Source organism: Denticeps clupeoides, chromosome 11 (assembly GCF_900700375.1).
Source record: "Denticeps clupeoides chromosome 11, fDenClu1.1, whole genome shotgun sequence".
Lineage (NCBI taxonomy): Eukaryota > Metazoa > Chordata > Actinopteri > Clupeiformes > Denticipitidae > Denticeps > Denticeps clupeoides.
In genome coordinates this window covers 7,417,175-7,428,426 of record NC_041717.1, presented here as the reverse complement: position 1 = coordinate 7,428,426, position 11,252 = coordinate 7,417,175, and the positions used below count along the sequence as shown (strand labels likewise).

Below are 11,252 nucleotides of genomic sequence, written 5' to 3'. Positions count from 1 at the left end.
AATTATTACCCACTGCACACAGGGGTCTTATTATATTGCATAATAAGCCTAAACATTACAAGTAAATTATATACTGATCAAAGGTCTTATGTGATGACCTCTAACCTCTGCATTTTTATAATGCAATTTTAGAATGAACTATGTAGTTAAATCTGCTGATGCACAAGACACTGGCCAGTTTTGTTGCTTCTTTAATTGGTATAACTGTTTTCAGCAACACTAAAATGACTGAGTACAAGAGTTTTCCAATAATAAACAAAACTTTTTAAAGTGACAGACTTGGGTTAATGAACATAGAATTCCACCTGAACTGATATTCCTTTACTAACAGTCATTTCCAGCCACCAGAGTGATTAACAACAACACCCACTTGTTTTTTTAATAGACCAAACAAAGACATTTCTAAATGCACTTAAACGTTTAAATGCTAACATCAGGGCCGGCCCTAGCCTGTTTGGTGCCCTGGGCGAGCATCACACACACACACACACACACACACTCATTTTAAGGATTGCACATTAGCATATTTTATTGTAAAAACTTTAGTTGGAACCATTCTGAATTTAACCAGAAAACACACACAAACATAATAATTTACATAGAAATGGGAAGAAATAAAATCCCCCTCTACTCCCGTTCGGCAAGCAGCAAACGCGCATTGCAAATGGAGGGCACCTCAATATTACTAATAAACATCACAACTAATAAAGTAAAATGACGAGATTAAAGCCGTAAAACCAAATTTGCTGATGCCCATGCTGCCGTTCCCACCAAGATGCTGCCCTGGGAACCGATCCACGTCGCCCATATCAAAACCCGCATGTGTCAAAGACTGTTGACAGTCTATAACAAACACTGTCATGCAAAGACAGATTAAAAAATATAGGCAATAAAATGACTTTTTTTATTTTATTTTCATTAATGCACAGCAATGAAAAAAAAAAGCACGTTGCTGTTCCGGTTCTTTGAACCTTCTGCGATAGTTTTCGTGCAGCAGACGACGCTCCAGAGCTCGGCCCTCGCTGACGTCACGTGGCCCCGCCTCCCCACCGCTTCCGGTTACGTGAATCCAGCCGAGGCGGCGGCGTTAAGGAGCCTGGAGACCCGGAGACCCGGAGACCGGCGGCCGATTTATATATAAAAACAGTCCCCGTTCGCGCTCACACGCACCGGCGGGACGGACATGTCTGGGTTCGCCGACAAGTTGAGCGGATACACGCTGAGCCAGCTGAACCAGCTGCTGGAGGACGACGACGCGCTCCGCCAGATCGTCCAGGGCGCGGAGGAGGTGAGCGCCGGGTCCCGAGTGCTCGGAGTCGCGCCGTCCCAGCCTGGAGGCCTTTATTCGGCCTGTTACTCGTCATCCCGACGCCGGCCCGACGTTCTTGTGTCCTAGTCGTCGACCGCTGTTTTCTCCCCGGAACCACGCGGGTTACGCCGTTTTTAGCCCCTCGTGTTCGGCTCTGCTGCTGGCAGCGACGGTTCCAAATGGCGACGCTGCAGTTAATTAGCCGATAACATTTACATTTACGCCCTTATCCAGAACGACTTACAATCAGTAGTTACAGGGACAGTCCCCCCCAGGAGACACTCAGGGTTAAGTGTCTTGCTCAGGGACACAATGGTAGTAAGTGGGATGTAAATGTCTTCTGGTTCATAGGCGAGTGTGTTACCCACTAGGCTACTACCACCCCACTACGACGAACGTGCTTTCTGCACCACTGGCTGGCGTACCGGGGTTTTTACAACCACACGGGGACATTGTCTCTTCTGACTTCTTAGTTATTAATTATTACTTTATTTAAGGTGTGTTGTGTGTGTGTGTGTGTGTGTGTTTCTCCGTGACTGCAGTGATTCCCAATTCTGAAAGAAGTTTATATTTCAGCCACAGCGTAATTACTTAATAATAACTTGATTATATATGTGGCGGGTGGAAGGCAAGGAAGGTTTTAAATGGAAGCATTTTGTCGAGGGAGTTGGGAACCGCCGCATTAATAAATGAGTTGCCACAGTTGGAAATCGTATGTTTTTTTTTTAACACGCCATAAATGATGATGAGGGAAAGGACTCGAGGCCTGATGTGCTTGTTGGGGTTTTTGATCCCTGCTGATCCAGTCTTGACACGGAATGGTGCAACCACGCACGAAAATGAATTTGAAAGCCAAAAACGCTGAAACCAGTCCCTCTCCTGTGCACGAATAAATCTGCCGAATGATCTGAAATGTGCAGACGGCCACATGTTCTCTCGTGGAGGTGGAGGTGTCTTCCTGCCCCAGCACCAAACGAACAGGCCCTTTATGGTGTCGTATAAGCAGGACTTCGGAAGTCCAGATGAAGTGTAGTCGCGGTGCGAGTTGGCAGCTGGTTTTATTTGAACTGCCTCGGTTATTTATTACCCTCGAAGTACCAGATTCGTTTGACCTTCACGGTTTCCACTGGTGCCGAAGCAAGTGTGAACCTGGGCAGTAATGCACAGCGATGGTTAACGTGAATATCGATACTCGGCCCCGGTCGGCTGGTTTCATCACAGTTTCTGTTACTCTTTATTAAAAATGGGCGTGTTGCTAAGCAGGGACATCCAGCCATCGGAAGACGAGTAGCAGCATGTAAATGTGCGAGAGTTACGCCTTCAGTGCCGGATCGATTGTGGGCAAAGCGTGAGTGTGTCTGTATGTTGGGGGCTTCTTCTTCTATTTCTTCTTCTGTTTTCTGTTGTTTTTAAGGTGCAAGAAGTTCAGCAGAATAAGGAGATGACCCTGGCGAGTAACCGCAGCCTGGCAGAACAGAACCTGAGCCTCCAGCCCAGGCTGGACCACCAGAAGAGCCAGCTGATGCAGCGATACCGTAGCCTACAGGAGCTTTTTGAAGGCTACCAGCTCCGCAAGTCCACTTTAGGTAACAGTGTAACGTCAGTTCTGACTCTGCCTTTTTGCTGTTTGTTTGTGGAAATACATTAGATCATTTGTTCCACTTGACCGGATGTAAATGGGTGTGGACGTTTACCCACTGTGGGACAGGTTGTCCTTATTTAGGAGCTGTGGGAGCTTATGAATGGGCTGGAAAGTGAACTTTGGGACTATGGAAAACTAAACCGGTGCAATACAGCATGCCTGGTATCTGTGTCTGTCTTCATGTCACTGCCCTGACCAGTTCTTCCTGTTCATCTCCCGGCATTTGGCACCTGATTTGCCTAATTCCTTCTCTCTTGGATCTCCTGGAACTGGGACTGCTGAAGTGATATTCACCTCCCGTGACACTGCTGCTCCACTACATTGTCTTTTGTGTACGCCATTGTGAATAATCATCTAGCTCTAGATTGGCTTGAGTTTTCCAACTGTTGCTTCCCCCTAGCTTTAATAATACGAAGTACAGTATTAAATTCACAGCTGCTGTTAAATGTGGTGGATTTGTATTTGGTTTTATACATGGCTGTGGAAATTCATTTTCTCTAATCGCTGTTAGCATAACATGTTGAAATGCAATGAACACAAATTTTGTTTATGCAAAGTTAATACTAGCCAGAAGCAATCTCTACGTAAAGATAAAGGTGGACGCTGGGCGTGTCTTTTTAGACGCACTGAGATACAAAACTAGGCAGGACCAGATGAAAATATGGAAACATGCGCAGTACCAGTCTTATTTCATTATAAAATATGCAATTTATTTGTTAGATGTTTTTTTTTTATTTTTTTATTTTGTTGTCACTGTGAAAGTGACGTGATTTGTCATTGTGATACACTGCAGCACAGCACACGGTGACACAACAAATGTGTCCTTTTAATCATCAGCAGTGAACAGCCTTTACAGGCGGTGGCACCTCAGTGGCACCTTGGGATTCAAACCGGAAACCGGAACTTCATCCTTTCGCAGGGGCCATGCTTATCTTCTCTGTATCGATCCATGTGCTATGTGCTGCATGGCTGCATTTGCTTCTAAATGCACAGCTCCTCTCCGTGCAGGAAGTAAAGCCGCAGAATAACGTTTCGCTGAGTTGATTTTAGGGGCTTTAATGAAATGTAGGTAACCCAGTTTTTCCATGGTGGGGTGGGCTGTCCCAGTTAGGGATTTGCGGTGAGGGGCACTGCAGCTGTGGCCGAGTAGTAATAGTCCGAGGCGCTGCCAAGTGACCCAGATGAGGAGCCTTGGGCCCTGGGCTGAACAAGAAAGTGTTCTTCAGGCTTCTCCCTACCATGACAACAGGACAATTCCAAGTCCCAAGTAGAGCAGCGGCTGAGGTTTGCACCGCAGACCGTGGCCTCTCGACTCCACACTCGCCAGACCAACAGTAATTCCTTTGTGTTTTGCTGGTGGGCGGTGAGGGAGAAGTCCGCCCATTAGGTTTAAGGGCTGGGAGACGACGCGCTCTCCGTTGGACTGCCTTTTTTTTGGAAGAAGGCCTGGCTCGGATGTACGAGTAAATAGCGGCCTCATGATCAGCAGGCCCGCCAAGCTGTGCTGCGTGTCTGCTGAAAGAAAGGGGGGGACGCGCCCCATTGTCTGTCCGGGTGCTGATACTCCTGTGAGTCTCTGGGCTGTGTGGGAGAAGCAGGCGTTTGGTTGCTGGTGTGTGGGGAATCCGAAATCGCTTCATGCCGGCAGGCACGGCATAGCAGAGCTCACAGACGTGTAACTCAAGACGTGGAACTGTAATCGTCTGGAATGCAGATCATTCTTTTTTTTTTTTTTTTTTCCCCTGATTCATTTTTAAAGCGCTAAAGCCAATCGTCTTTTTCACTGCGCTTTCACGGACTTGAGGATCGTAGCTTTTAAATGTTTCTGTTTTTTCACATGTAAACTTCAAATCCGGATTTCAGAGACCAGGAAAGCCCTTGTCTCAGTTTGGAGAAACCTGGTTACGCTACGCTACATAGACTAGGGCTGGCAATTTTAGAGGTGTGTACCTTCACTCGATTGGAGTGCGTTGATTTATACAATTAATTTCAGCGCCCCTAGGCAACGTGGCCTCTACATGTATCTAAAATAAAAAGCAAATAGAAATATACATATAAAATCTTTAATTATTTCAACATCTTAATCTCTGTTTAAATGATTTTTTTTTTTTTTGCATAAAATGACTGAATGACCCAATATAATGAATGTAAATGGTATAATATAGTATATAATATATGGTTCACAGTAGGGGTGTGGATTGGCCAGGATCTCACGATATGTATCATGATACATGGGTCACGATATGATTGTCATGATTCCATGTGAAATTCTACACAGAGCTGATAAACAAGATGGTCACATGACATTATTCAGCCAAAAAAACATAACTTTGAATTTGGAGTTACTGAATGTTGGACTAAATTTGTATACAAAAATAGTTGATGTACTGATCCAGTATCACCATGTAAAATATCATAAAATGTTGCAACAACATTTATAGCCCAAAAGCACATACATTATGTCTCAATGGGCTTTGACAGGCCCTACAGTTGACACCCCCCACACTTGGCCGTTCTGCACACAAGGGAAAACTCCACACAAAAAAAAAAAGAATATGTGGTTATAGTGGCCCGGTACCCTAACTAAGGTGAATTTAACACTATCTGTGCTTAACATGGTGACTGTGTGATAAAGTGGACTTAATAATTGACACTGCGCCTGGGACTTTAACCGAAGGCCAGAGAAAGCACACTGACCGGCAAGCCATTCCGCAACTGCGGAGCTCAATATGCTGCAAATTGAATCTTCTCTAGCAAATGTATGACCAGAGTTGAGCTCGTGGGAAAAGAGGAGACCTTGGCGCGAGTGATGGGGAAAGCATGAACGGAACTGAATGGGCGCGTAGGATGCTCATGACGTTTGTTTAGGCGATGTTCACCGACTCTGTGATGCCGTGCCGAACCATCCTTCTTTGGTTTGGTTTCATAGTGTCCTGAGCTTTCAGACAATCCAGGTACAGGCTTGAGATGGTGAAACAAGTCAGGTTTTCACTCCTTTTTTCGATTTTACCAGCTTCTTTCCCTTCTTGCGTACTACCATGGTCCCTTTTGCTTGTTTGTATCCAAAATAATTCCACTGCTGCTTTTTAAAAATGGATTCTTCCAGCCATCTTTGCCTTGACCCAGCCAAAGACCCCCTCTAAATAAGTTCATGTGCTGATTTATACAGATTTTACCATCCTATGGCACTAATTTAAACAAGCAAACCCAGCGATAACATATCCATCACGCCACAAGAAACCCAGTCAACTGCAGGCCTCTTCTGTCCAGCAGAAAGCCGGGACGAGTAGAACTGGTGACGTACTGTTGTTTTTCCCCTGAGCGAGTTCCACCCGAGTGGCATACGGCTCCTCGTCACCAGCTTTGAGATTCCATTAAAGGAGGATCTGGTTCTGCAACCGGTTTAAGACCGAGTGAGACAACAGAGGAGTGTCACAGAGCATGGTGTCATGTGATGTTAAAGTCCCAGAAGCCTCACAGGGATTACCTCAGAAATTACGTGCAGCTCGGCACACAAGTATTAGCGAATGTTAGGTGTAGTAAAAACATCTCCTTTAGGCCACGGACACTGGTTTAAACCCTATTACAGAAAATATGTTATTTTAACAGTTATTAAGCTCGTAATTATGCACGTTTTTGATTCATTCGGCATTGCTTTAAGCCCCAAGTTTGAGGTTGCGTCGTGTGTAAATGTGGTCTTATGCGATTGCGCACTAATTGCCAACTGCGACCAGATATCCAGCATGTTAAATACTTGATTGGCTGTAGCCTGCCTGTGAACCAATGAAAGTTCAGGAGATGGTGTTGTGCCAATCAATTTGTCAACCCATAGAATTTTCTTTTTGCCTGTTTTTCAGAGAGCTGATTATTGGACAACTTGTGACACTGCTTCTCCTGATCGGTCACAATGTATGACCCTGAACAGAGCGATCAAGAAAATCAAGAGTTGTGTAGAGTAGTGTGAACTGTACAGCAAACAGTATATTAACTATTACAGTGTTACTTAGGCAGGCAGGGATCTTCAGATTTTCTTCATTAAATGAGAAAAATAGTCAGACCGCTCCTAATTTTCAAATGGTGTTTTGCTCATGATAATGATATTTCGTGCTAGAAAAAAAAAAGTTATTTTATTCTTGTGTAGGCAAATGTACATCATTATCAGGAAGTCTTGAGTTTCTGCTGCGTATATAGCTGCTTTGTACCAGGAGGAAAAAAAACGCCCTGCCGCTTGTATTGTCAGCACGGGAACAGAGCGGGACTGTCTGCTTCCTTGGAGACTCTGTGGTCTATTTCTGTTCGCCGTGACTCATGTGATGGCCCGCATGTTAAACGCGAGAGTTGCTCGGTGCTGGCAGGCCCTGATGTGCCAGTCTGCTTTCTGCTCAGGCTGGGTGTCGGGGAGTAATGGGCTGTGGGATATGCAGTGTGGGTGTGGGCGACGGCGCCAGCTGAATTCTGTCCAGATACTTGCTTCAGCTGTCTGTTGGTGTCTTGTGGCTTTTTCTTTTTTTTTTTTTTTTTATTTCTTTTTTTATAATGTCGTGGCTTTCAAGGATTTCTTGAATCTAGCACTCTTTCTGTTATTTAACTCTCATTAGGCCTTTTTTTTTTTTTTTTAAATAAGATAAGAATAAAACTACGTCTCAAAATTCATTGTCAGGTACAGAGTTATACAAGTAAAACATAGTGGAATTGAGGAAAAAAAGGCTAATACTAATGTAATGAAGGAATATAGAGATTTATACTACAAATTAACATGAACAATAGTCAAATGGTGTACAAATGTAATATAAAAGAATATCTTGTGGCAGTTGTTTGTTGACAACTCTTAACTCTTCGCCGATCCTGGCTGCTCTCGTCATGTGTATCCTGCTTCAGGGATGAGCCCTCGACTGGTTTATTACTGCAGCGATTAACATGAAATCCTAATAACATGTTGCCATTTTAAACAACCATGTTGTGTGACATCCTTTGGCTGTGGAGAAGATAAGTCACCGCGTGTCACAAGGGACAAATTGTTGGGCAACAATCCATCTGACATAGTGCACATTTTTGGAGTTTCACTCCAGACCTGTAACAACTGTGCGTGGCAAATCCTGCTCAGAATCAACTCTTTGGCACAATGCAAACTCAACATGGCAGTAGCTGCGCTTTATTCTTACTTTTTTTTTTTTTTTTTTTTGCAGATCAAAATTCTGGGAACAGCTCCTTGGATACGTTGCTCGCCTTGCTTCAGGCAGAAGGAGCCAAAATCGAGGAGGAGACCGAGGTAAACTGATGGCTCCGGCGTGCCGCACACATGTTCGAGATCACAGGAGTCTTGTTAAGGATGTGGTTTTTGTTTTTTAAACCTTTCAGCTTTCCTGTTTTCGACCCCGATCTAATCCTGTGGTTTAGTTTAGTTTTAGTTTTCTGTTCTAGCATCCGCACAACGGATCAGAGTAACGAATGCAGCCTGATTGAATGCTTAGTGACATTTCTGAGAGGATGTAAAGTATGCCATGTTCATTAGTATTATTTTTGTTTGACAGAACATGGCAGACTCCTTTTTAGATGGTGACATCTCTCTGGACTCCTTCATCGACGACTACCAGAGCAAAAGGACTCTGGCCCATCTGCGGCGAGTGAAGATCGACAAGCTGCATGAGATGGTGTTGAGGGGCCCGCCGGCCTCTCCGGCGCTGGTGCAGCCCCCGCGTCTGAACCAGCTGCCGGCCGCCTCGTCTCCCTCTCCGGTGCCTCATCCGAGACGGGCGCCCCCGCCACCTCCGGTCAGAACGCCGCCGGCCAACGCCCCCCAGCCGACTGTCGAGTTCTCCTACCCGTCCAGCATCTACCCCCCAGTCCCCCCCAGACTGGGCCAGCCTTTGCAGAGCCTGAACCAAGGATATCCCTTCATGCCACAGTTCCCGCCAGCCCTGCCTGACAGACCCCCTCCACGCCTGCCCCCTCAGGCCGGCTTTATTGTCCAGTGAAGCAGGCCCATGCGGAACATTTGAAGGAAAGCGAGTGAAATGGACTCTCTCACTGAGGCCTTTACTTGAGGTCTTTACTTTTGGCACCTCAAGAGAACATCGAACACCTGAATGCAAGGAGTCTGCTGACACACAGTAGACATGGAAAGAAGCATTTTATCATATTTTGCACTTGAGGGTTTGTAAAAAAAAAAAAAAAAAAAAAAAAAAAAAAATGCACCCCCCCCACCCCAAATTGGTTTTAATCAAATTGATATTTTTATCCAAGGTCTGATTTTATAGGTGAGAAAACAGATAGGATAGTCTCATTGTTTGATTGTGAGGACCAGTACATTTCACAGCTAAATACAGTCTTTGCTGTCACCAGAATGTGGTAACGTCTATGCAAACTGAGACCGTACTGTGTTTTCTGGAAAGGAAGCAAGGGTAGGTAGGGGGCATGCAAATACATTATTCTATGCATAAACCTGCAGCCCAGTGCATGGCTCCAGGAAGGGAGGGGGACCTGTAGCCAAAGATGGGTTTCATGATTGCATTCAGAGTGGGGTAGATTTTAGAAAGATGATTTAGGTACAATTCCCAGGAACGTTGATCCGTAACAGTGCTGCTTGGAATGGCACTGGGGGAGGGTGTCGAGAAGGTGAGCGTGTGCCTGCTTTCAGCATGTCATGGTGGCAGTGTGCACCACCGGGAAGGAGTCTGTGAAGTCTGGACACGAATATGAATTTTAAATCTGTTCTAATAGTCTTTAAATGCAGCCATCCGTTTGATTTCATTGGGAGTATGGTTAGTATGGTGGAGTGAAAGGGAGGCACACAAGGTATACAATAGCCATATGGCACACAGTCATTTTAAGTGATCTTTTTTTGCTTTCATCAGTTTTGTCAGATACGTCTCTCCTTTGTCTGTTGGTGCAACCTTTTTGGATGGACATTTTGTGTATTGGCGGCATAGTAATATCCATGAAAGTGGGCTTTTTTTTTTTTTTTTTTTGTTCCTTTGTGGTTTCATGCGGACTATAAATATGAAAAACTATATTTTGATAGGTTATTCAGTTTCAGTATATTTTTTGTAATAAGTATCAGTTGGGAGGTGTTGTACTTCAATTCCAGATTCCTTCAGATATTTCACGGGAGCCACTGAGTGCCTGCACAGAGTTCACTTATCACTACAGTCCATGGAACCAGCTATGCTCTAGCCACAGGTCTGTGTAACGTCAGTCCCGGAAGGCTGGATTCCCTCAAACCGCGTCGAGTTTAATAATTAACTGCTCCTAACTGTGGGCCGGTACGGGGAAATGCTAATCTGCACAGGAGCTGAGCCTTCCAGGGAAGGAGCCGCGCACCCCTGCTTTAGCGCTGGGCTCCAACCCGAGCAGCTGCTTCTGCACTTTTACTGGTGGCATGCCACGTGCCCCCTACAGCTGGGATGTGAAGTAGTTGGTCAGGATCCTTCTTTCGTCACTGGTGCTTTTTTTTTTTTTTTTGAGATTCTGAGGAGTTCACCTCTCAGGGTCTGTACTATGACATTTTGTAAACAGGCTTCACTGGGGGATTTTTTAATGTGAACTGTTTAGCCCTATGTAGAATTGCATCGGTCACCCTCATTAAATATTTGACAACTTGATAACTGTGCACTTTGGGAGTTATGCTGTACACCACGGAGGGTTAAGAAAATCCATGTGCATTTGCTTAAATTCTTACAATTCTGTGAAGACATTTATACATGATTGACATTTTTGTCCCTTTAAAGAAAACCGTGTATTCCTGTGCATGTTTGGTCGTGAAAAAACAAGTCTCTTGTATTGTACAGCCAGAGTGGTACCTTGCTTCATAGGAGTTTGTAATGTAAATTATCATTTTATACACTCCTAACAATAGTTAATGTTTTATTCTAGTGTTGTTGGTCATGCCTATCGATGTTTGTAGAGGTGGTGAATTTTATGAATAAAATAATCTAGTCCCCCCCCCTCCTCCCACTTTACTAGTGTGCTATTCTCTTGTACTTTGTTGACCTAAAGCTACCTATCTGACCCCCACACAATAAACCACAGGCCGCAACCAACCAGCACCACCCCGCCCACTTCCAAAGAGCAACGGCGACACCTGGCGGCGATGCGGAGAACTGCGGCGTCCCCGGCCAAATTAACAACGCTACTTCACAGCACTATTATACACACAAATAAAGCACGGCGTTGTACAATTCTGGCAAATACCAAATAGTGTTTGACATTGTCCAGAAAGAAATGCAGCAATCCCATCAACGACATGAAACAGACGGTTTATAAAGACAGCTATTCCAGGGACTGGAGCTGGGGGTGGAGAAA

At 44.9% G+C, this 11,252-nt stretch overlaps 1 protein-coding gene and 1 pseudogene across 1 annotated transcript; one reads left to right on the top strand and one right to left on the bottom strand.

Annotated features, from left to right (window-relative positions):
- The first annotated feature begins 1,040 nt into the window (after positions 1 to 1,040).
- Positions 1,041 to 10,890, top strand: vps37ba (VPS37B subunit of ESCRT-I a). The gene is made up of 4 exons (XM_028996131.1): positions 1,041 to 1,288; positions 2,724 to 2,895; positions 8,138 to 8,220; positions 8,483 to 10,890. Exons 1-4 carry the CDS (start codon positions 1,184 to 1,186, stop codon positions 8,924 to 8,926), a joined length of 804 nt encoding a protein of 267 aa, XP_028851964.1. The 5' UTR covers positions 1,041 to 1,183; the 3' UTR covers positions 8,927 to 10,890.
- Positions 3,857 to 3,924, bottom strand: LOC114800206 (uncharacterized; annotated as a pseudogene).
- Positions 10,891 to 11,252: the final 362 nt, after the last annotated feature.